The sequence below is a fragment of the Odocoileus virginianus genome, chromosome 31 (genome assembly GCF_023699985.2).
Source record: "Odocoileus virginianus isolate 20LAN1187 ecotype Illinois chromosome 31, Ovbor_1.2, whole genome shotgun sequence".
Classification (NCBI taxonomy): domain Eukaryota; kingdom Metazoa; phylum Chordata; class Mammalia; order Artiodactyla; family Cervidae; genus Odocoileus; species Odocoileus virginianus.
Genome location: NC_069704.1, coordinates 27,148,052 through 27,173,813, shown reverse-complemented (window position 1 = coordinate 27,173,813; position 25,762 = coordinate 27,148,052). Strand labels below are relative to the sequence as shown.

The 25,762-nt window shown below is 38.7% G+C and overlaps 1 protein-coding gene across 5 annotated transcripts in view; it reads right to left on the bottom strand.

The window, feature by feature from the left end:
• Positions 1-25,762, bottom strand: part of IARS1 (isoleucyl-tRNA synthetase 1) — an 80,423-nt gene that overhangs the window by 2,868 nt on the left and 51,793 nt on the right. For 4 of the 5 annotated variants that reach the window (XM_070459465.1, XM_070459463.1, XM_070459466.1 and 1 more), the window contains 13 exons: positions 23,195-23,286; positions 22,332-22,409; positions 21,459-21,580; positions 20,920-21,022; positions 20,602-20,685; positions 17,262-17,436; positions 14,689-14,801; positions 9,826-9,921; positions 8,973-9,149; positions 8,127-8,232; positions 6,039-6,164; positions 3,565-3,708; positions 2,715-2,867 (listed from right to left, as the gene is read on the bottom strand). In XM_070459465.1, coding sequence (XP_070315566.1) covers positions 2,715-2,867; positions 3,565-3,708; positions 6,039-6,164; positions 8,127-8,232; positions 8,973-9,149; positions 9,826-9,921; positions 14,689-14,801; positions 17,262-17,436; positions 20,602-20,685; positions 20,920-21,022; positions 21,459-21,580; positions 22,332-22,409; positions 23,195-23,286 — 1,569 coding nt within the window. Of the gene's footprint in view, positions 1-2,714; positions 2,868-3,564; positions 3,709-6,038; positions 6,191-8,126; positions 8,233-8,972; positions 9,150-9,825; positions 9,922-14,688; positions 14,802-17,261; positions 17,437-20,601; positions 20,686-20,919; positions 21,023-21,458; positions 21,581-22,331; positions 22,410-23,194; positions 23,287-25,762 lie in introns of those variants that run through there. The other variant, XM_070459467.1, reaches the window with a different exon arrangement.

Here is a 25,762-nt window from a genome sequence, read left to right as displayed (position 1 = left end):
CCCAGAAAACATAAGACAGAGGTGATACTGTAACAAATCCAATAAAGATTTATAGATGGTTCACATCAAAAAAATATTTTTAAAAAGTCACTAGAGAAGTTTAACAGCATATTTTAGCAGACAGAAGAATCAGTGAACTTGAAGATAGGACATGTGAAATCATCCAGTCTGAAGGAGAAGAAAAGAGAATGAAGAAAGTGGACAGAACCTAAGAAGCCTGTGAGACACAGGCCAGGTGACCAACATACACATTATGGGAGGTTCAGGAAGAAAAGAATATAAAGAATATTTGAAAAAATAAAAACCAAATCATGAAAGCAGCAAAAGAAAGGCAAAATACCAGGGACCTTCAATAAGATTACAAGATTAATTTCTAATCAGAAACCATGGGAGCAACAAGGCAAAGGGGAAACATATTTAACGTGCTAAAAGAAGAAACTATCAACAAAGAATTCTCCATTTAACAAAACAGATTTTTTCTTCTTCTTAATCTTTTCTTCAAAAATTAAGGAACAATTAAGACATTTTCAAGTAAATAAAAATTGAGGGAGGAGTTCATTACTACCAGATCTGACCACAAAAAAATGCTAAATGGATCTTTCAGGTTGAAATAAAAGGATTCTAGACCGTAAATCAAAGTCATATTGCTGTTGCTTTTAATTTTTAAGTCCACTTTTAGTTTTCTACATGATTTAAAAGTAAATACATAAAACACGATTAAGAATTTATGTTTTGGAGCACATAATTAGAAAGATATAACTCCTGACAAGAATACAAGTGGGGACAGAGCTGTATAGAAGCAGAGTTTTTGTATGTTATTAAAGTCAAACTGGCATCAATTCAAACTAGACTATTATAAATTTAAAATGTTAATTGTAATCCCCATGGTAAACACTAGCATCTTAACAGAAAAAAACACAAAAGGAAGTGAGAAAATAGTACAATAAAAAAATCAACTAAACACAAAAGGTGCAATAATGGAGGAAATGAAGATAAAAAAGGTACAAGGCTCCTGGAAAAAATTTTCCAGTAAAATGTGAGGGTTTCTTCCTTATCAGTAACTATTATTTTTCTTTTTAACCAGAGCCTAACTGACCTGGAGAAAGAGAAACACCCATCTCTAGGCCCTTTCAGCCTTCCCATCTCACCTAAAGAGGAAAAATTAAGCTGAGTAAACATCTGCGCAGGTCACAGCTCAGAGGCATAGGCTCACTGAAGACTGAAAACTAACTATAAAATTATAGAACGCTTCTGCCCCTTCTCCTCCCCACATACTCTACTACAACATCGTATGGGCTCCTGTATTACAGCTAAAGGATGTGCAAAGCTCTGACCATATTTAAAAAGGAATCTCCAGGGAAACCATAAAACAAAAGAAGGAAATTGGAGCCTCTGGAGCCTACAGCAACAATAAACAATTATAGCCTAATTCCTAGAAGATAAACATAAAACTTTACAATGAAGGCCTACCTTACCTCAGCTTCCTTTCCTCCAAACATCATGTACTGCTATCAACCAAATATTACAAGTTATTCTAAAAGGGAACACAGTAGGAAGAGATGAAGCAAGCATCACCACTAGACTCAGATGTGGCAGAGATTTTGAAATTATCAGATTGGGAATTGAAAATAACTAGGATTAATGTTAAGGATGCTAATAGAAAGGGTGGACAACGTTGAAGAACAGATGGGTATGTAAGCACAGAGATGGAAATTCTAAGAAAGAATTAAAAGGAAAAGTTAGAAATCAAAACACTGTAACAGAAATGAAGAATGCATTAGACCAAAAAGTTTATACTCAAGAACAGCATATTCAAACTGCGGAAAATAAAAGATATGACTGCTTTGGGAATGACAATGTCTAGCAACTTTCCACCAGTGCTGTGAGACACAAATCTTGATTTAGAAACTTCAATAAATCCCAGGCTATAAGGCTGTAAAAATAAAAGGAGGAAATGACAAAAGGTTTTGGGATAACAAGAAGGATGGCTACTAATCAGAGAAAAACAGATCCCATTAAGGGAAGCTATTTGAGGAAATGATTCCAGTAGCATCAGCATTAAAATGAACACCCATGTGAAACAGCGGATTATAGAACAGAACACAAGGGGAGGGCAAAAATGTCAATAGAGAAATTGTCGGAACAGCCACAGAAGCCGAAATCACAGGAATGAATGATATAAGTGGGAGTAAGAAAGAAAGAGAAAACCTATCTTTAAAGACACTAGCCTGTGTCTTGTCCTGACTCTCTGTCTTCTGAATTATGGAATGGAGAATGTCAACTAATGACCTAACTCTTCCCATTTTTATGCAGCTCACTGAGAAAAGGCATGCTTTATAAGTTGTAAAGGAGGAGGCACAGAGTCAGTTATGTTTCCTTCTAGCTGTTATTTTAAGATACAGTGATCATTTTGATTCTCAGGGAAGAGGACAATTTTGGGATCAGCAAACAAACTAACTTACCTAAAAGCGTATGTTTTTAATAATATACCATTATATATTTTTAGATTATTTCCGAAACAAAAAGTAATCATCCTTTAAATTATTATAACATTCACAGTATGGAAAATTTCTGGAGATAGCAAAAAAGTAAAAGTAAACAATAGCATTATCTCTTACACATATAATCTATAAATGATTGATGGCATCAAAATCTATTTTCAAGAAAGTAAACACAAAAATGAAAGAAATTAGCATGTTCTAAAATCTCCTCACCTTCTGTCTGAGTCTCATTCAGAAACAGCTTTAGCTTCCTGCTCCGGAGGCCAAACATCTTGGCTGCTTCATACAGAAGACCTTGGTGGGTGAGCCCATTCTGCCCAAGTGGATTTTCAAGCAGAAGAGTGCCTACTGTTCCCATTAAACACTCTACAGAAAAATAAAAAAAGATTTAAATCCTGAGAGTTCACCCTCTGGCTGGTGGATCCCTACTGGAGGTGGTGACCAGACAGCTCTACCGGACAGAGCTAAAGGCTTGAAAGCCAGAAGTGGGTACGAGAGTGGGATTAATTGTAGAAACAGAAACAATCTTAAATATTTCACTGGGGGAGAGAAAGGGAAGAAAAAACAATTAGTATAAGAGCCCAGGAGTTTAGGGAAGAGATATTCAGTAAACAGTCAAACGAAGCACGTGAAGACAGTAATAAGCATGCACAATGAGGACCTTAAAATATCAAGGAATAACAATTACCGATCTAGCCTGCTGATTAAGGTGTGGATACTTACAACAGTTCTCAGAACATATTTCAAGAGAAAAGGGGGGAAAATTAAAAATTACAATGGTCTAGCATTTAAACAATTCAGCTTCATTTAGGCATAATTTTTACCTAACCGATTTATCTCATTTCCTAACCATGTTAAGATGGATGGGTGTTCTACATAAACACACCAAAGAAACAAGCCACGTGTCCCCCAAAGAACTGTGGGAGTCTACATTTTAAATTACTAAGTTGAAACTGACTTGAAAAATCCATATAAATCAGAAAGATTGAACATTAAAGGAATCTTAACACCTAGCATTCCATTACCTGCCCGTGGAGTGTTCACAACTGGGGGAGGTACGCACCTTGTGGATCTGCATTCAAGAGCTGTAGGTTGATATATTGACAGAGAAGAGTACTAGGACTGTCAATCACAGACAGCGCTGATCCTGCAGTCACACACAGTGTTTTTCCACTAAGATTCAGTAAGTTGGTTTGGTTTTTTATTTCTAAAAATAACAGCAAAAGTAACACACAAAAAAATCATTCTTTTAGGGAGAACAGTTCAGAGTTGAAGTCATTCACTTTTTCTAACTTAATTATTAAACTATCATGTACCTTTACAGTGATGCTTTCCACTTAATTTATTAAAGAACACTGCCCTTTCTATAAAATTAGACATCAATGATATGCACATAGTAAGAAATCTTAATGTTGCAAAATAGCATAATATTCATAACTTATAAATAAAGCAAACTAATTCCCCCCTTTAGTATTTTTTTCCTCCATACTATGCACGTTCTCAGTCACTCAGTTGTGTCTAACTGTGACCCCATGGGGTGTAGCCTGCCAGGCTCCTCTGTCCATGGACTTTTCCAGGCAAGAATACTGGAGTGGCTGCCATTTCCTACTCCAGAGGATTTTCCCAATCCAGGAATCAAACCCGTTATTCTTGTGTCTCTTGCATCGGTAAGTGGATTTTTTATCACTGTGCCACCTGGGAAGCTCCATACTATAAGTTCCTTTTAAAATTTCTTCCTATATAAACTTACTATGAAAAGAAACCTTATGTCAAAAAAAATTATGGTCAGAAGGTAAACTGACTAATGAATATAGTCAACTATAGCAAGATACACAGAACAGACATAGTGTAATTTCATTTATATACAATTAAATATGGTTTCAATGGTAAAGAACCCGCCTGCCAATGCGGGAGACGCAGGAGACGTGGGTTCAATCCCTGGGTTGGGAAGATCCCTGGAGAAGGAAACTTGTGTCCACAAGAAACTGGACACAACTGAGCCCACCCCTGCTAAACACTGCTTAAGGCAGATTAGTCACAGTTACTATGTTCCTAAAGGTCTCAGCGTTCACAGGCTGCCACCTGCTGGGTCAGAGGGGACAGTAAGCAGCCCACACTAACCCCTCCGGTAACCTTCCAACTTTCGAGCCAGGTACAAGAGCAACTCTCTAAAGCTCTTCTCCAAGTCCACTGACTGTCAGTGTTAGATGTGGCTAGACAGATGTGTGTTCCAGTCTTTTTCTTTCTTATTCTACAATGACTTGAGACAGAGATCCAAGCTGTCCACTGGGTCAGAGATTTTTTTCCCAGATCCTCCAATGAACCATCTGTCTTTCAGACCTTAATTTTCCAAGTTTCCCCCATATCAAGTTTGTGTCCCTTACTCAGCCCTTAAATGATACAACAGCAAATGGTTTTCATGTTGCTTCTATCAATTTACAATCCAACAGTAATGACAGTTCCTATTACATAATATCCCCGACAATATCTGATATTATGAAATTTTTCTAGTTTTTTGCCAATCTGGTTACATGTAACAGAACCTCATTGTGGTTTCTACTATTGAGGTATAGCAGTGTTTTCTTTATTGGCCACTTAGATTTCTTCTTTTAAGCTATTTAGACATTTCAGAAAATGAACAAATTTGTTAATTGAGTGTATTAGTTTCCTATAGCTGTTGTAAGAATCACAAACCGGGGAGGGGAGTGGTGGAGGGTGAGGTAAGCAAGACAGCTTAAAACAACAAAAATGTATTGTCTCACAGTTTCCTGAAGGTGACACGTTCAAAATCTGTCAATAAGGCCATGCTCCCTCTGAAGCCTGTAAAGGAATTCTTTCTTTTCTCTTCCTAACTTCTAGAGGTTCCCAGCAATCTTTGGTGCTTCTTGGCTTGCAGGTTTGCCTAATTCCAATTTCTGCCTCTGTCACCACATAGCCTTCTCCCTGTTTCTGTCTTCACACGGCCCTTTTCTTGTCAGGACACATACTGGGGTAGTGCCCACCTTACTTATTATGTTAACTAATCATAATACATATGCAATGAACCTACTTTTCAAAGGTCACATTTGAGTGCACTGGGGGTAGAGAGGAGGACTTCAACATATGTTTTTTTTGGGTAGAGATGGTGGGGTGGTAGTATCACAGTTAAACCCATGACAGTAGGAGGAAATGTACTTATAATTTTTTAAAATTTTATGTAGGCTTGTCTGATTGAGAACTTGGACTTAAGATACAGATACCATGTTTAATAAAGTTAAAACTCAAGAGGGCAGTCTCTGAAGCCTAGAATATATCACATGGCTAACAGGAAAGACAGCAGGATTAGAATCTTCATCTGTTAAGTTCAGTGTTCTATCAGCCATATTACACAAAGGAGGCCCAGAGACATGGCAAGCAGGAACTACTGTAGAGGCTAGCCCTGACTCAGAGTTAGGAAAAAGGCGAAGGTTATGTACCGTAACTGTTACCAACTTAAGATCTTCACTGATTCACCTCATGTCAAAGGACACAGATGAATACCTTTGACTTTCCACATACCTGTTTCACCATGGAAGACAGCCAGCTCTGTATTTTTTACACCAAAAATGCTAGTAACAACATTCTTCAGTTTTACAAGGTCCAACCTATTATCTCCTTTTGGATTTTCCAGAAGTAATACTCCACCTAAAAAGCCACAAATATAAGTGAAACTGGAAAAAAAAAAAGTTAAATTTGAATGAAAAGTCAAGGGGAACATCATCTGTATATTTTTTTTGGTCAATGTCTATTCATGTCTTCCGATTTTCTAATTAAATTTTTAAAAACTGCTGAGTTTTGAGAGTTCTTTATACATTCTACATACATACATCGTTTATTGTATATGTGGTTTGCAAAGATCTTCTACTAGTCTGTAGCTTTTTTTAAAATTATTATCATTTTCACAGGATTCTGAAGAAGTTTGACTTCCCAGTTTTTCTTTTTATGAATGGGACTTTTGTTACTAAGTCTTAAAAACTCTTTGCCTAGTCCTGAATCCTAAAAATTTTGTTTTCTCCTAATTGTTTCATAGTATTATACTTATGTCTGTAATCCCTTTTAATTTAGTCTCTGGATAAGGTGTAACACTTAGGTCTAGGACAATTTTTGCATATGGATGTCTAACTTCCTGGAACCATATAATGAAAAGACTAGTCAATTAAATCACTTTTGCTGGTCTATTGAGTGCAGCATTATAACAGCATCATCTTTTTGAATTTGAAACACCTCAGCTGGAATTCCATCACTTCCACTAGCTTTGTAGCAATGATTCCTTAGGCCCACTTGACTTCACACTCCAAGATGTCTGGCTCTAGGTGAGTGATCACACTGTTGTGATTATCTGGATCATTAAGACATGTTTTGTACAGTTCTTCTGTGTATTCTTGCCATCTCTTCTTAATGTTTTCTGCATTCTTAGGTCCATACTGTTTCTGTCCTTTATTATGCCCATCTTTGCATGAAATATTCCGTTGGTATCTGTTCACTTAAGAAGGCTTTCTTATTTCTCCTTGTTATTCTTTGGAACTCTGCATTCAGTTGGGTATATCTGTCCTTTTCTCCTTTGCCTTTCACTTCTCTTCTCTTCTCAGATATTTGTAAGGCATCCTCAGACAAGGATTTTGGCTCTTTGCATTTTTCTTGGGGCCAGTTTTGATCAGCACCTACTGTACAATGTTATGATCCTCTGTCCACAGTTCTTCAGGCAGTCTTAACAGGCCCAATCCCTTGAATCTATTTGTCACTTCCACTGTATAATCATAAGGGATTTAATTTAGGTCATACCTGAATGGTTTAGTGGTTTTCCCTACTTCAGTTTGAGCCTGAATTTTGCAACAAGGAGTGTGTGGTAGTGGAGCCTAGTTTATTCTGTTTAATTGGCTGGAGTAGAGCATTTATGGTCTAGAAGTTTTTTGTCTTGCTAGGTTGCCACTCTCCTGGTCCCCCAGTGCAGAGAGAGCACGATTTTCTGTGTGCGTGCGTGCGTAGTCGTTTCAGTCATATCTGACTCTTTGTGACCTCATGGACTGTACCAGAGAGGCTCCTCTGTCCATGGGATTCTCTAGGCAAGAACTGGAGTGGGTTGCCACGCCCTCCTCTAGGGGATCTTCCTGACTCAAGGATCGAACCTGCATCTCTTATATTTCCTGCATTGGCCACAGGGTTCTTTACCACTAGTGTCACCTGTGAACATTTTGTCGGGGTGTTTGTATTCATGCCCATTGGTCTTTCATGGTTGCTAGTTTCTTCAGCTCTGAGTCTGGGATACATGAAGCAAAAAGAAAAACCAGGGAATTCTCCATCTTCTTACTTGATCCCAAGATCCTTAGTTGGTCTGCCTTCTTCCCTCCACCAGTAAGAGTCTTCTTATGCTTGTTTTTATGTATCATGTCTAGGGTGTTTTGCTGTACTTTGTGGGAAGAACAGGGAAAAAGTATGTCTACTTCATCTTCCTAGAAGTGGAAGTTCAATCATTTACTTTTGTGGATTCATTACATGACAATTAGAAAATGGTACTCAATTTTACCAATTCTCTTATAATAGCCTTAAAAACATTCATAGGTTTAACTAAAAGACAAAATACAAGCTATGGAATTCATTTACTCTTACCTTGCTCACTGCCATTTGTACAAATGTTAAGATTGACGTATGCACAAGCAGGACCAGGCGTGGCAGATCCTTTGGTGAGTGTAATTTCCAGGTCAGACCCTTTTAACTAAGCATGTGAAAAAATGTGACTGGGTAACTATAGCACCTGATCACAGTGTCACCAACTGAGATAGCAACTATTCAGCAAGAATAAGAGCTCCACACAATTCTGAGAGCATATTTAATCTAATTACTACAACAGCCAAGAGCTACACTTCCCCCCGCTGTTACCTTGTTCTTTCCCATTGAAAACACAGTCACATTCAGGGCCTGATTGTCTGTTCCATTTGTCCCATACAAAATAGGATCGACACAAGGAACATACGACTGAATGAATGACTAACTGATACAGAAAAGAATTTTTTACTTTGAGACATATTTCTGAATTACTGGCCAATATCTTTCATATCTTGGTCAGATTTTCACAGTTACATCTAACATGTACCAACAAGAAATGAAACTGTAATTCTATGTATAACTTAATACCATAAAAGTAAACTGCTTTTCAAGTCAATTGCTGTTTACACAACACTAATGTTTATAGTTTTAGATAAGACAGCATCATAAAGTCATCTAACAATTCGTATGTATGTCCTGGTTACCTTTTCCAAGAGAATAGCTCTAATTTTCTTTCTTCTCTTTTAGACCTCACTCTCTAATCCTATTCACTATTCTCCAGAGCAATACTTCAAGAATAGTACTATACTAATTGCTACCAGGGGAGAGAACATTAAGATACGACTACAAAAACTTAACATAAAATTTAATCCTAAATCATTTACTAGTTCAACAGAATTCAGAACTTACCTGCATTTTTTCTTGAATAAGTATTTCATCTGATATAGGAACTGGATATGGCTTCAAAGGAGACTTTATGGTGGCAAATATGAAGTCTGTGTGGCTTTCGATAACATTATTCAGATACTTTCCCTCAGAAGTTGCTTTATAATAAACTGTTATTTCATCAGTTGGAACCAGACTGCACTGAAAGCATATAAAGAAAATGTAAAAGGGAAGCACGCTTGTCAATTAAAACACAAAACACTGTTAAACAGAGCTGATGATCCCATACTGAATCATTACGGAAGGGTACAATGTCCTGACAAACTCTCTGGGAAAAAAAGCAAGAATTCACAAAGCTTTTAATTGAGACACAGTTCATCAGCAAACCATCACCTGCTGGAGTGGCTACTCAGTCTCAACAGCCTGACCAGAGGAGGACGACCTGTGGGGGGCCCTCCCTGAGACAGAAACTCTCTGGCTCTCTCACCCAGTAAGGGAAGGCCATGGGTTTTGTGCACCTGCTCTGGCTCTCAGCTTTTTGAATGAGGAAGAACCACCTCATTCCATCCAGATCCAACAATCTCTCTCTCCCCTGAGTTAAGAACCCTTCCACACTGACTGCACTGCTACTCTTCTTCAGAGGTGTTTGCTGTCATCTCTGATAACCGTATGTGCCAGTCAAGAGGACTCTCTATCCAGAAGATGGTTTTGTGGAAGCCCTAAGGAATTGGGCCTAAGAAGTATAATCTGAATGGATCATAGATCAATGACAATCAGTAATAAATTACTGTGGTTTACATTACCTGTGTCTCCTCGCTTTCCCAACAACCAAAACAAAATTCCAAACAATAGCTTATCTTTAATCTCACAAACTGACCTTTTTGCGAAGTTTCTGGATACGATTGATGACTTCCCGAGCCACTCCTTCATCCACCATTGACTGGTCAGGGGTGACATCTAAAAGAACCAAAACCTGTAGGAATGAACAGTGTACACCATGACAATCAAATATAGAAAAAACAGCTCTTTCAAACTCAGCAAAATAGTGTTTAAATTTTTAGAAGTCTATAATGCAGCACCATTCAATCACAAAACTGAGCCAAAGACATGAAATTAGTCTCTTTATAGTTTGAGTCCTCCATTGTAAACAGTTATTTCCACATCTGCAGAAAAAGGTGCAACTTTTCAATTTTCTTCTGAAGGGTGTTGCTCACAGGAGATATCCTCAGATGTCCTGAGACCAACTTAAACCACTTCAGTATTGAGAACTGCCTTGAGAACCCCATGGACAGTATGAAAAGGCAAAAAGATGTAACACCAGAAGATGAGCCCCCCCCGGTCAGTAGGTGTCCAATATACTAATGGGGAAGAACAGAGAAATAGCTCTAGAAAGAATGAAGAGGCTACGCCAAAGAAGAAACAATGCTCAGCTGTGAATGTGTCTGATGGTGAAAATAAAGTCTGATGCTATAAAGAACATATTGCATAGGAATCTGGAAAGTTTGGTCCATAGGTCAAGGTAAATTGGACATGGTAAACAGTAGATGGCAAAAGTGAACGTTGACATCTTAGGAATCAGTGAAGTAAAATAGATGGGACTGGGAGAATTTGATTCAGATGATCATTATATCTATACTGTGGGCAAGAATCCCTTGGAAGAAATGGCATAGACCTCATGGTCAATAGGAGTCCAAAATGCAGTACTTGGGTGCAATCTCAAAAATGGCAGAATGATCGTGGTTCCCTTCTAAGGCAAACCATTCAACATTACAGTAATCCAAGTCTATGCCCCAACCACTAATGTCAAAGAAGCTGAAGTTGACCTCTTCTATGAAGATCTATAAAACCTCTAGAACAAACACCAAAAAAAGAGGTCCTTTTCATCACAGGGGACTGGAAAGCAAAAGTAGGAAGTCAAGAGATACCTAGAGGAACAGGCAAGTTAGGCCTTAGAGTACAAAATGAAGGAGGGCAAAGGCTAACAGAATTTTGTCAACAGAACACACTGGTCATAGCAAATACCCTCTTCTAACAACACAAGAGACAACTCTACACATGGATATCAACAAATTGTCAACATTGAAATCAGATTAATCATATTCTTTGTTGCCAAGGATGGAGAAATTCTATACAGTTAGTAAAAACAAGACCTGAAGTTGACTGTGGTTCAGATCATGAGCTCCTTACTGCCAAATTCAGACTTAAATTGAAGAAAGTAGGAAAAACCACAAGACCATTCAGGTATGACTTAATCAAATCCCTTATGATTATACAGTGGCAGTGACAAGTGGATTGAAGGGACAAGATCTGGTAGACAGAGTGCCTCAAGTACTATGGATGAAGGTTTCTAACACTATACAGGAGGTGGTAACCAAAACCATCCCCAAGAAAAAGAAATGCAAGAAGGCAAGTGGTTGTCTGAGGAGGACTTACAAATAGCTGAGAAAAAGAGAAGCAAAAGGCAAAGGAGAAAGGGAAAGATATACCCAACTGAATGCAGAATTCCAAAGAATAGCAAGGAGTGATAAGAAAGCTTTTAAAAATGAACAATACCATGAAACAAGATGAAAATAACAGAATGGGAAAGACTAGAGAACTCTTTAAAAAATTAGGTACCAAGGGAACATTTCATGCAAAGATGGGTACAATAAAAGACAGAAATGGTAAGGACCTAACTGAAACAGAAGAGATTAGGAAGAGGTGGCAAGAATACACAGAAGGACTATAGAAAAAATATATTAATGACCTGGATAACCATGATGGTGTGATCACTCACCTAGAGCCAGAAATCCTGGAGTGTGAAGTCAAGTGGGTCTTAGGAAGTATCATTATGAACAAAGCTAGTGGAGGTGATGGAATTCCAGTTGGGCTATTTCAAATCCTAAAAGATGAATGCTATGAAAGTGCTGCACTCAGTATGCCAACAAATTTGGAAAACTCAGCAGTGGCCACAAGACTGGAAAAGGTCGGTTTTCATTCCAATACCAAAGAAGGGCAATGCCAAAGAATGTTCAAACTACCATACAATTGTGTTCAATGCTAGCAAGGTAATACTCAAAATCCTGCAAGACAGGCTTCACAGGTTCACAGTATGTGAACCGAGAAATTTCAGATGTACAAGCTGGATTTAGAAAAGGCAGAGGAAGCAGAGATCAAATTGCCTACATATGCTGGATCATAAAGAAAGCAAGGGAATTCCAGGAAACCATCTACTTCTGTTTCATTAACTATGCTAAAGCCTTTGAATGTGTGGATCACAACAAACTGTGAGAAATCTTAAATAGATGAGAATACCAGACCATCTTGGCTGTCTCCTGAAAAACCTGTATGCAGGTCAAAAAGCAGCAGTTAGAACAGGACATGGAACAATGGATTGGTTCCAAATTGGGAAAGGAGTATGGCAAGGCTATATATTGTCAAACTGCTTATTTAACTTATATGCAGAGTACATCATGTGAAATGTTGGGCCAGATGACTCACAAGCTGGAATCAAGATAGCCGGGAGAAATATCAACAACTGCAGATGATGCCACTGTAAAGGCTGAAAAAGAGGAAGTAAAGAACCTCTTGATGGACAAAGAAGAGGGTGAGAAAAAGCTGGCTTAAAACTCAACATTCAAAAAACAAAGACCATAGCATCCGGTCCCATCACTTCCTGGCAAACAGACGAGGAAGAAATGGAAAGCGTGACAGATTTTATTTTTTTGAGCTCCAAAATCACTGTGCATGGTGACAGCAGCCACGAAATTAAGAGACACTTGCTCTTTGGAAGAAAAGCTATGACAAACTGAGACAGCATATTAAAAAGAGACATCACTTGGCTGACAAAGTTCTGTATATGCAAAGCTATGGTTTTTCCAGCAGTCACGTACAGATGTGAGAGTTGGACCATAAAGAAGGCTGAGTGCCAAAGAGTTGATGCTTTTGAATTGTGGTGCTGGAGAAGACTCTTCAGAGTCCTTTGGACAACAAGGAAATCAAACCAGTCAATCCAAAAGGAAATCAACCCTGAATATTCAATGAATGTACTGATGCTGAAGCTCCAGTACTTTGGTCACCTGATAAAGAGCCTACTCATTGGAAAAGACCCTAAATCTGGGAATGATAGAGGGCAGGAGGAGAAATGGGCAACAAAGGATGAGATGGTTGGATGGTATCATTGACTCAATGGAGATGACTTTGGTCAAATTTCAGGAGATAGTGAAGGACAGGGAAAGCTGGTATGCTGCAGTTCATGGGCTGCAAACAATCAGACATGACTTAGCAACTGAGCAACAATAACAACAACATGTAACTCTGCTTTCTGTCTAATAAGTAATATCAACTCTGCTAATAAATAAAATCATCCATCATGAAGCTATTACAGCAGCATAACTTTTCATAATAGATTCACTACAAACAAGTGAACTGAAGACCTCAAAGCAGCCATCTCTTGTTTTCTTTAACCATAACCTATTCTATCCACTGGTTTGTGCAATTCAAGACACAATTTCTATAATGGGCCACAACACTTTTTAAAATTGCCACCTTCTGTCAACTTTATCCACTATTTCATCTTCTCTGTCATAAAGGTTGTCAATGTTGATGTTGTAATAATGACAGTATCACTTCTATTATAGAAGGGAATATATACATATGAATTAGGCACCATCCCCATTTACATTTCTGAGGACACTCAAAGACAACAAACTTGCTCCATTTTATGAAAACACACAGGAGGTAAACTGAAAACCGATGAGTCACGGCAGGGTAACCATGCCCACAACACACAAGTCACACTAAGAAAGTCAGAAGCATCACACGACAACACTTCCGCAAGCATAGCCAAGCTCTTCAGGCCTCTCTTATTTGGCTGTGATCAGAAAAGACGACACCTTCTTGCTGGTTACAAACCTTCCCTGGGCCCAATTCCTTCTTTCGTAGTTTTCTCACTGTCAGCTCCTTACACATGGAGCCCACAGGGAGTTCTGTCTACATCATATTTAAGACTCTGTGTATGGCAGTTCCCCAGCAGTTCAGTGGTTAGAGCTCAGTACTTTCACTGCTGGGGGCCCAGGTTCAATCCCTCGTTGAGGAATTAAGATCCCATAATCTGCACAGTGCGGCCGAAAAAAAGGACCTCGTGTCAAGGTTGACTAGACTCACACGAGGTATTCTCCATCATCCCCCATATGTGCAATATTAAGCACAGAGGAACTCCAGCAGGTCCCTTACTCTCACATTGGAGATCTTACAATCTGTCTGTCTGGAGAAGTCTGGTCAAGAGTGAAGAGAGATGCTGTGATCCATCACAACAAAAAAACCCAGACCCCAGAATCCACAACTGTCTGTACATCCTCTTCAAGGGATGCTCTCTAACCACTCCCACTTCTACCCAGACTTAGCCCTTCTCTGTACTTATTTCTACCAGATAACTTACCAAGTAGAATAATAAGAACAGACTTACTTTTCTATCTCCATGACTGACCCACTCCTTGAAGGGCAGGATTACATCTTTCACATTTTTGTATGACCTGGCACTTATTGGCATGCATAAAGTCACAAAATATCTATTTATACATCCATTAAAGAAATGCATATGTCAAGAAGCTATAATAGAGAAGTTTAATAAGGCCAATCTAAAATAAAAGCTATTTTACCCTAAGAAAAGCTGCCAATACTGTCAGGAGGAGCATAGCTATTTTTTCCTCTGATGTTCGTATTTTTTGTTAAAGAAATGTTCTAGGGAATAGAAAAATACCTGGGCATCCGAGTGTGCTTCAAACTGTGTTGTTCCACCTGTTGCCTGATCAAAGGTGTACATGAGGCGGATATCTTCTTCATGCAATTCATGGCCTTCCACAACAATGGTCCCTAATGGAAAAGCAACTGTCACTGTTACTCAATCAGTAACCCACTCCTCAAGCTGCCCTGCTACCAATATACTGTGCCACTCTCTAATAAAAACTTCAATTCATCAAGCTACAGTCTTTAAGAGGTTATGTCTTTCTGACTCATGTTACTGTTGTAGTCAAGGATGAGATAAACTTTCCTTAGACTACACCATGCTATCTTAAGGCCATTTAAATCACCCATATCTACAGCTGTATATAAGTACCTAGATTCAAAAACATGTGCCAGAGGCAATGAATGAATCCTCATCATAAACATGAGCAGCAAGCTATAATGAAGAAAGCACAGCCTGTAGAGTCAAACCAGACTTAGGCCTACCACTCAAAGGCGGTAAAACCCTGGTGTTCTTCTATCTGCCTATCCGGGTACACTCAGGGTGAAAACAGGTAGACAGTGTGAAGGTCTGAGCATCATGCCTATTCATGGTAGGCAGAACATATAAACAGCTGAGGATGGCAATTCCCATTTCCCATACCGTTTACTATAGTAATTCACAAAACAATCTTCTGGGTCTTTGAGCAATGGGCTTTCATTTTCACTTTATGTCACTGTATTCTAAAAACTGCTTTTCATCAATATGGAACAGTTCATTCAGAAACTGCAGTTTAAAAACTACAGGCTTCAGTTTCAAATAAAGCTTATTTCAGGAATTTTTAATATTTTGGCTAATTGGTGAAATAGCTTGAGATTTATGACCTGAATGCTGATCAAAGATTTTGTTAATTTAACAAATCAAGTTGAATTAGTACTGATTCAACTTTTAGTTGCAAGCCTCTAATGTTTTATAAATTTTATCTAAAAATTTGGGGACTCTTATGGACATTTCCCCCAATTTCCATAACTACTCATCTGAGTTATGAATCCTTAAATCTTTCATGACACTTCCATGCTTATGATTTTCAATTTCAGAAGGAACCCAAACATTCGAACACCTTGTACCCTAGGGTTGCTGCAGGAAGTCAAAAAGCTGTAATTAGACCATATATGATTCTAATCATGGCAGAGGTCAGGACTCCTGGGCACCTGGAACAGCTTCCTAAACATTTCCTTCAGCACGCTTATCAAAAATATGATTATATCCATACATCTTTAGTGTCTACCAGCACCATGAGGGTAAGGACAATGTCTATCTTATTCAACTCTATGTTCTCAGCGTCAACAAAACAGAAGGGCTTTAAAAAATATTTGCTGAATGAATGACTCCACTCTTGCTCAACTGAGAACAAAATATGTATTCCAGATATTTTAGAGAAACATTCTAAGTTCTGACACAGTTTTGCAAGAAGCTCCAAACCTCAATTAAATCCTTTTCATTAAAAATACTTAAGTATTTAAAAATTAAAATTTTGAATTAAAATTAAAATATAACTTTCTTCTTTGAATATCTTCTGGTCTTCATTCTGGCAACTCAACTCATCTTTTTCTCTACAAGCAACATCTAATAAGGGTAACACTCTATACCACTGGCTGGTGAATCTGAAGGGTTTTGCTCTCTCATTAGGGTAGATTTTTCTAGGCCCATATTAGCACTTATAGAATTCAATGCTAACTTACGGTTTACCCATCTGACTCAATGATTTCAAGTAGAAACCTAGCTGAAAGTGAAAGCCGCTCAGTTGTGCCCGACTCTTGCAACCCCATGGACTGTATAATCCATAGAATTCTCCAGGCCAGAATACTAGAGTGAGTAGCCTTTCCCTTCTCAGGGGATCTTTCCAACCCAGGGATCGAGCCCAGGTCTCCTGCGCTGCAGGCCGATTCTTTACCAGCTGAGCCACAAGGGAAACCCAAGAATACTGGAGTGGGTAACCTGTCCCTTCTCCAGCGGATCTTCCTGACCCAGGAATGGAACTGGGGTCCCCTGCACTGCAGGGGCAGATTCTTTAACAACTGAAAGCACCAACAATAAAAGACTTGTTAAAAAAATACCAGGTATCCACAGGAAGGAAAATTTTTGCAACACTTACTGAAATAGCATTTTAAAGACTGACAAAACACAGAAATGTTTATAATGTAAAGTGAAAATGCAAAATAAAAAGGTAAATGAAAACCAAATAATATAAATATTAAAAAGTGAAAAATGTGAAATAAATTATAGACTGATTTCCATTTTGTAAAGCTATAATTATATGACTACATATGTATATAGGATGAACTAAATCAGAATTTTAACAGTGAACTAAATCAGAATTTCAATCTACATTAAAAGGATGGGTGATGGGTTATGGGTCATTTTTATTCTTTTTACTTTACAAAAAAAATAAATTAGCAGAATTATTCATAATAAATATTTTTATGAACAGAAAAAAAAGTTCTAATTTAAGGGAAGGCTCTAACAGTAGAAATCAAAGAGTAGGCTAAGTATGAGATATCCATCAGGTTGAGGACACAAATGGTGACCCCAAGGGAACAGACACCCACCATTCTCCTGGAACTGCTCCAGCTCTTCATTGCTCAGCTGTTTGATGGATGTCATCACCATCTTGAAAGCTCCTTTCAGACGCTTCCCTAGGACCATGTGATCTGGCTCTGCCTTTAGGCGAATGCCATACTTGTTTTTATCTGTAGATAATGTAACTTTTCGAACATTCAATTCCTATATTTCATAGACATGCAAAAACAAAAATGAAACAAATGAAAATATGTCCACAAAAATTTGAATACAAATATTTATAGCAATAACCAAAAAGTGGAAACAACCCAAATGCTGATCGACTACGAAAGGATAAATAAAATGTGGTATATCTACCTAGTGGACTATCATTTAGCAATATAAAGGAAAGAAGCACTAATCCGTGCTATAACATGAATGAACCTTGGTGCCTAAGTCACAGAAGCCAGACATAGAAGCCCACATATTGTATGATTTCATCTACAGAAAATGTCCAGAGTGAGCACACCCAGAGACAGAAAACAGATTTGTGTTTGCCAGAGGACAGTAGAACCCTGAGGGGAAATGATGCATGAATGATAATTTGGGGTTTCTATTTGGGGTGATGAAAATTCTACAAAATTGTGGTGATGACTGCACAACCCTAACTCAATAACAAGAACTGTAGCATTAGAAATATGGACTTCATGTCTCAGGGGTAACCGTTCCTTGAGCAGTTTAACTATCAATTAATTAACCAGAAGAGTCAGTTAATCATAGTATTTCATGTCTCCATCATGCTAGCAAGTTAAAGAATACTAATGTAGTAGGAAATGGTGACTACACAGTAGGAAATAAGAAAATGAAGTATCATGGACCTGTCAACTGAGGCAAATTATATGGAAATGTTTTGCCATTATACATTACTATATTATTTGATCTCAGAGTGCTCAAGATATTTAAGTATATTCTATTTTTATCCATATCTTAAGCATGTTACAGAATTTATATCTTAGTTATAACTTCTTAAATTTCTAGAGTTTTATAAACTCTATTTATCCAGAATTCTCAAGTAATTCAAAACCAAATATAAAAATTATTTTCTATCCTTTTTCTTTTCTTTTTTTTTTTTTAAAGAACAAAACCCCATTCATTTTTCACATTATCTATATGGTGAAATTTTAACTTTTGAACATAAAATGTTATCAATGATGACCCAGGCCGCCTTAAATATTATCTTTGAAAGGAATAAAAATGAAATTTGAAATATATATTTCATTTAAAAACGCCACAGGATAAAGCTTTCTGGGAGTACAACTGACAAGACAGTTTAAACTTCTGCTCCACTTTTAAGAACCTATCCAACATCCACACTGTCAACTAGCAATTGGCACTTGCCATCTACTTATCTGGGCTTTACAGGTGGTACTAGTGGTAAAGAACCTGCCTGTTAACAAAGGAGATGACATAAGAGACAAAGGTTTGATCCCCTTGGGAAGACCCTCTGGAGGAGGGCATGACAACCCACTCCAGTATTCTTGCCTGGAGAACCCCATGGACAGGTGAGCCTGGTGGGCTACAGTCCATATGGTGGCAAGGAGTGGGACATGACTGAAGTGACTTAGCACACATGCCTCTACCTGTACCTGTACGACGATTAAATCGTGCTGCTGACCTTCAATAACTCCCTGAAAGGAGTTCAGGGTGGACAGCAGAAATGAGACATTCTGTGCTTGGGGAAAAACTGGCAGGACAGGTCTTCAGATAACTATTTTTAGGAGCTGATTTTATGAGTCCAGTTCTTGTATCTCCCCATGGAAAGGCCCCAAAATCCTTCATGGTGGTAACTGTTCCTTGTGACTAGCAAAGCTTCCCCAGACTAGCAGAAACCTTCTGGAAAAAAATGTACCTGACTGCATGTATTCCCCCTTTACCAAAATCACATATATACTGACCTTTCCCCACTGCCTCTTAGGAGCAGCTTCTCAGAGCTATCTGAGATGCTGTCTCCTGGACTGCATCCTCATTTTGCCCCAAATAAAACTTAACTCGCAACTCTTATGTTGTGCATTTTTTAAGTCGACAGTTAACGACATATTTGCGCACACACACACACACACACACACACACACACACAAACTTTTATTTATAATCCGAAACATATATTTCCAACAATACTAGAGTAACTAAATAAATAGTGATGCAGCCAGAAAGTGAATACTATGCATCTGGCAAAAAGAATAAATTAGATCTCTAATGTTTTGTTTTTAAAGGGAGAGTTCTTTAAAAATATTTATTTAAAAATTTTATTTATTTATTTGGCTGTGCTGGGTCTTCATTGTGGCATGCAGGATCATTAATTGCAGCACATGGAATCTAGTTCCCTGATTGAACCGGAGCCCCCTGTACTGGGAGTGTGGAGTCGTAGCCACTGGACCACCGGGCAAGTCCTAGCTCTCTGTTTTAGCATGAAATGTTGTTTAAGTAATACTATAAAGTGGAAACAATAAGTAAAAAACTACATATATGATCATCTCTATTCATAAATAAAACCACTGATGTGTGTATCTGATGTTGTTTAGTTGCTGAGTCATACCTGACTCTTTGCAACCCCATGGACTATAGCCTGCCAGGCTCCTCTGTACATAGGAGCATCCTGGCATAGGTTGGGAAAATACGGGAGTAGGTTGCCATTTCCTTATGAAGAGGAATCTTCCCGACCCAGGGATCAAATTCAAGTCTCCTGCAGTGGCAGGTGGATTCTTTAGCACTGGGCCACCTAGGAAGCCTGCATGGGTGTAGATCTATGTACAAATGTGTCTACATGTATGTAAAATGCTAGGAACAACCCAGCAGGAGATACCATAGTGAACATCCCTGCAAGTGGGAAACGAGGCACCAAGGAGTGGCCAGGGTGAGAAGAGACCCTGTCCTGTACCTGATGCTACTGTTTATTTACAACCAGTGTTTACTTGATACTTGGATAATTTGAAGGAACTAAGCTTTTTCTTTTTGTTAATTATCAAAAATTACTTTGGGGAAGAAAAGCAGATGAAGGGATAAATGATCCGATGAAGGTGAAAAATTCATGGACTTCCTTGGTGGTCCACTGGTTAAGACTCTGTGCTTCCAATGCAGGGGGTGTGGGTTTGATCCCTGGCAGGAAGAACTAAGACGCCACATGCCCCCAGCATGGCCAAAAAATAAATACAAATTCATTAAAAAAATTTTTAAATTACATTGCAAAAATTCATGATGAATCAAAAAGCAAACTGTAAAATTCCACAGATGGTTGCATTTTTGTATATACTGATAAAGAATACTAATCAAAATAATCTTCCCAAGGACAGAAGCCTGTTTGGACCAAATCACACAAATCAACTGTCTTACCTCAATGATATATTTCTCCAAAGACTTAATTTCATTAAGAGCTTCCAGATCTTGATGGATAACAACAATTTCTTTCAAAGGATACTAGAAAGAAAAGGGAAGGGAAAGTTCACTAAGCATCCAGTCTTCTAAACTGCAGAAATATAAATGTTACATGTTCTATCTGAATTTCAAGCTCTAGACTAAGCAGGCTTAACTAGTATTAAGTCATTCACAGCCTTACTGCAAAAAAATTTATAAGCCCTTTATATGAAGAAAAGGCTCAAAGACATAATTCTCTAGATCTGTGCAATGTAAAATAGAAATAAAATCTCAAACCTTTATTGGAATAGTTTTGCGGTCTCGAATCACTCGGCCAAGTTCAATCACAGACTGCATTCTAGATACTGCACTCTCAGTTTTCTTGTCGATCAATTCCTCACTGATTGGGAGAGGTAGGAACATAAAAGATATTAGATTTAAAAAGAGAAAATCTCGAAGAAGAAACGTGCTTAGGTGAGGAAGAAAGTTGGACAAGAGGTGAGGGTGTGGTTAGGCTTCCCAAGGGAGGCTCTTGGGAACACAGCGTGACTGCTTTTGGCAGTCATAGTGAGAGGCAAGCTTCAACCTGATGTTCAGTGCATAGCAGCTCCCCAAAACGATACCAAAGGCCTACCCACACCCTGCATGCCACAACTCTACAGGGGATTCCACCCTCAGCATCCCTCTTATACTCATTCTATAGCCTGAGGAACAGCTCAGCTGGAAGGCATGGCATGGGTGAGCTGGAGCAGGGAGCTGGGGCCCCCACATGAGTGCATCTCTAGCAGCTCTCCTTCCCATGGCCCAGGTAAGGCTTGGGTACATTTGATTCTTACCGAACATGGGGCAGCATGAGGTAGTGAATACTGAACGTGTCCTTGTCCTGGACAGAAACAGGGTCAATCAGTGTCTTCAGATTCTGATACATCAATTCAGTAAGAAAAGGGGTATAGGGGGCCTGTATAAGGACAGAAAACATTATGTCATTCATATGTAGCCATCATTAACTGATCTCAGAGTCAGAAACAACTAAAACATTTTAGAGAAATGACATGGGAATATGCACAGAACCGGACATGAGGTTAACAAAACATGCCTATGAAAATGACCTCATTTTGGACTGGGTGAGACAGACACTCAGAAACAAAGAAGTAGGACTACAGACAGAAGTGTCCCAAACATCCTTGAAGATGTCCATAATAAAAATAGGAGCCAATGACCACATGCCAGTTAAGTCAACTGCAGAGGAATGAATACTCCTAAAATCTCAGAAATCTTCATCTGTAAACTGGGGAAACTCTACCTGCTTAATAGGAAGAAGGAATGAGCTGATACATGAGACACCAGGTGGAGGACCTGGTATAAAGCAGGTTCTCATTCCATGTATGTTTAGGAAATAAATAGAAGCTTATAACATTAAGCTGAAAGAGCAGAAATAAGACACAGCAAACTAAAAGTGGAACTTTTACTTATACATCATTTAATGAATATTTCAATTGGTAGGAACATGTCTCAAGTGAAATACTGTTTACAATATATGTATTTGTTTGGTTAGCTATTAGCTCAAGACCTTCCCTGATACTCACAGACAATTACAGAACTTTAAAATACAGAAAAAAATAAAGAACAGATACAGAGGACAGTGCAGCAACTGGGCACCACAAGCAGCCCACAGGACTAGAGTTTTAGAATGGGATCAAGCATCTTACCATAAGTCTGCACAAAGAAAGCAGAACACTAAACAAAGTCTCCAGGGCCATAACACAATCCTCTACCCCATTTTCACCCTAAGAATAAAAAACACACACATTAAACTGTTAAAATCAATAGGACATTGTAGAGGGAAAAAAAATAAAAAGGTAATAAAAAGGGGAAAACTCAGCCATAATTAAGTTATCCAGAGATAACATAACTACTTTAAACATTTTAATGTCCTTCTAAACATATGTGCATACACACACACACACACACACATGCACGTGTATGTAATATATTTTAACAAAACAAAATTACTGTTTTGTTACAGGATTTTATCATTAACACATTTGAAGGTAGTACTGATGGGCAGTGGTCTGGGTGCACCTCACTCCCTGTTATGGAGCATTGCTGTTTATGCATAGCTTAAGTTCTGGGATAGGCTCCATGCTTCACTCATCCTATATCCCCAAAGGCTTAATGAAGAGTCTCGTCAACAAGGAACTGTCCCTCTAGTGATAGAAGCGATGAAGTGCCCATCTGAAGATCACAGCTGTACCAAACAACACTTGCAAAATACATGCATGAATTATTTGATTTTAACAAGTCTGTTCAGTACAGTCCTAAATGGCCTGAGACTTCCCCTCTAATATGTTGTGTATAATTGTGTTTTGAAAACATGTGAGATGACTTTTAAACTTAAGGACTCCCCTATCCAAAAAATGGCAGTACAGTTAATATGCAACATAAGGAAAAAGACAGCTTCAAAATGTGAGAGCATTTGAAAACGCCCTTTTTCCTTTTGGCTGTTCTCATTTTTCCTCAACTCTCATACTTCCTGCACTTTCTGCTATTCCCAATAGAAGCCTGCACTTACCTTTAATCTTCTACGGTTCATCCGAACATACCAATTGGTCAAAATATCCACAAACTTGACCAGGCGAGGAACCACAGTATAGAGCCTGTAAGCTGAAAGTAAGACAACCAATCAGACAGTGAGAACATACAAAAGTCTTGGGAGCTTAAGACAGGGCTGGATACAAGAAAGAGCAAGTAGGCCCTGCCATTCAAGGGCTATCACATCTCTTAGGGAGATAGGTCAGTTTTCATTCCAATCCCAAAGGAAGGCAATGCCAAAGAATGTTCAAACTACCGCACAATTGCACTCATCTCACACGGTAGTAAAGTAATGCTCAAAATTCTCCAAGCCAGGCTTCAACAGAACGTGAACCATGAACTTCCAGATGTTCAAGCTGGACTTAGAAAAGGCAAAGGAACAAGAGACCAATGCCACCATTAGTTGGATCATCGGAAAAGCAAGAGAGTTCCAGAAAAACACCTGCTTTATTGACTGTGTGCAAGTCTTTGACTGTGTGCATCACAACAAACTCTGGAAAATTCTTAGAGATGGGAATACCAAACCACCTGATCTGCGTCTTGAGAAACCTGTATGCAGGTTGAGAAGCAATAGAACTGTACATGGAACAACAGAAGGGTTCCAAATAGGAAAAGGAGTACGTCAAGGCTGTATATTGTCACCCTGCTTATTTAACTTATATGCAGAGTACATTATGTGAAATTCTGGGCTGGAGGAAGCACAAGCTGGAATTAAGATTGCCAGGAGAAATATCAATAACCTCAGATGTACAGATGACACCACCCTTATGGGAGAAAGTGAAAAAAAAGAACTAAAGAGCCTCTTGATGATAGTGAAATAGGAGAGTGAAAAAGTTGGCTTAAAATTCAACATTCAGAAAACTAAGATCATGGCATCTGGTCCCATCACTTCATGGCAAATAGATGGAGAAACAGTGGAAAGAATGACAGACTTTATTTTTTGGGGTTCCAAAATCATTGCAGATGGTGGCTGCAGCCATGAAATTAAAAGATGCTTGCTCCCTGGAAGAAAATCTGTGACCAACCTAGACAACATATTAAAAAGCTGAGACATTACTTTGCCAACAAAAGTCCATCTAGTCAAAGCTATGGTTTTTCCAGTAGTCATGTATGAATGTGAGAGTTGGACTATAAAGAAAGCTGAGTGCCGAAGAATGGATGCTTTTGAACTGTGGTGTTGGAGAAGACTCTTGAGAGTCCCTTGGACTGCAAGGAGATCCAACCAGTCCATCCTAAAGGAGATCAGTCCTGAATATTCATTGGATGGACTGATGTTGAAATTTCCAATACTTTGGCCACCTGATGCGAAGAACTGACACAATTGAAAAGATCCTGATGCTGGGAAAGATTGAAGGCGGGAGAAGGGGACAACAGAGAATGAGATGGCTGGATGGCATCACTGACTCAATGGACATGAGTTTGAGTAAACTCCGGTAGTTGGTGATGGACAGGGAGGCCTGGCGTGCTGAGTCCATGGGATTGCAAAGAGTCGGACACGACTGAGTGACTGAACTAAACTGAACTGAACTGCTGCCCAACTTCTAGTTTCCTGGCAGACCAGGACCCAGTCAGGAGTGTACATCCTCAGGTCATACTAATGCTGCCTAAAGATGGCAAGGGTTCCCTGGCAACAATCCCATTCATTTATATCACTCAAGAGGGAAAAGTGGACATGGCTAATAATACATGTTTCAGGGAGTGTGGTAAGTTGGATTCGCATACTCATTTCCATTTTCACTCATGTCAATCTGTCCAGTAGCTTGACAGTCATATGACCCTTATTGTATATGTTTAAAAGTGGGCAAAGTCCTTTAGGAAGACTGATAAAACATTCAAAATTTCCTGGACAAACCATCCAATTATGCCAAGTACAGAGGCATCAACTGTTCCATGAAGAGCTATGTATCAGCTGAGGAACTGAAGACCCCTCCGAGGAACTGAAGACCCCTCCGTGAACCACCTGACTGCTCTGGCCTCTTAAATCCACTGGAGTGCTGTACCTGAGTAGCAGCACCTGGCAACCACAGGATGCTCTGGGAGGGTGGTTTATGTCACCAGGGTGCACACAGGGATGCCATTTTTTCTCCACTGCCCATCGACTTTATCAGACCCACATACACTCAGACCCATCTCAGGTATCCTGGTTAATAGTTTCTTGAATTTCTCACCTTGACTTACGGTTGTCTATCTCCAACTTTAAGGAAACCAACATAACCTACCTTTTCAACCTGTCTAAAAACAAATTCATTGTTGTTAGGTAACAGAAATGTGGAGAAATGTCAATTTCATTACTGTGTTTCTGAATTTCCTAATTTTTCCAGTCTACTTATTTAATAAAGTGGATCTAAAAATAAATTTAAAACATATTAGTAACAAGTACTACTTATTAAGAACCTGTCATCTGCTAGCTACTGTATATATAGTTTCTATCTAAGTCTTACAAAAACTATTACCAGGCACTTTTTGGAGATAGAAATTGAGGCTCATAGACTAGACGATGCTTCCCCCAGGGAACAAGTAGTGTACAAGTTGGGATCTGAACCCATGG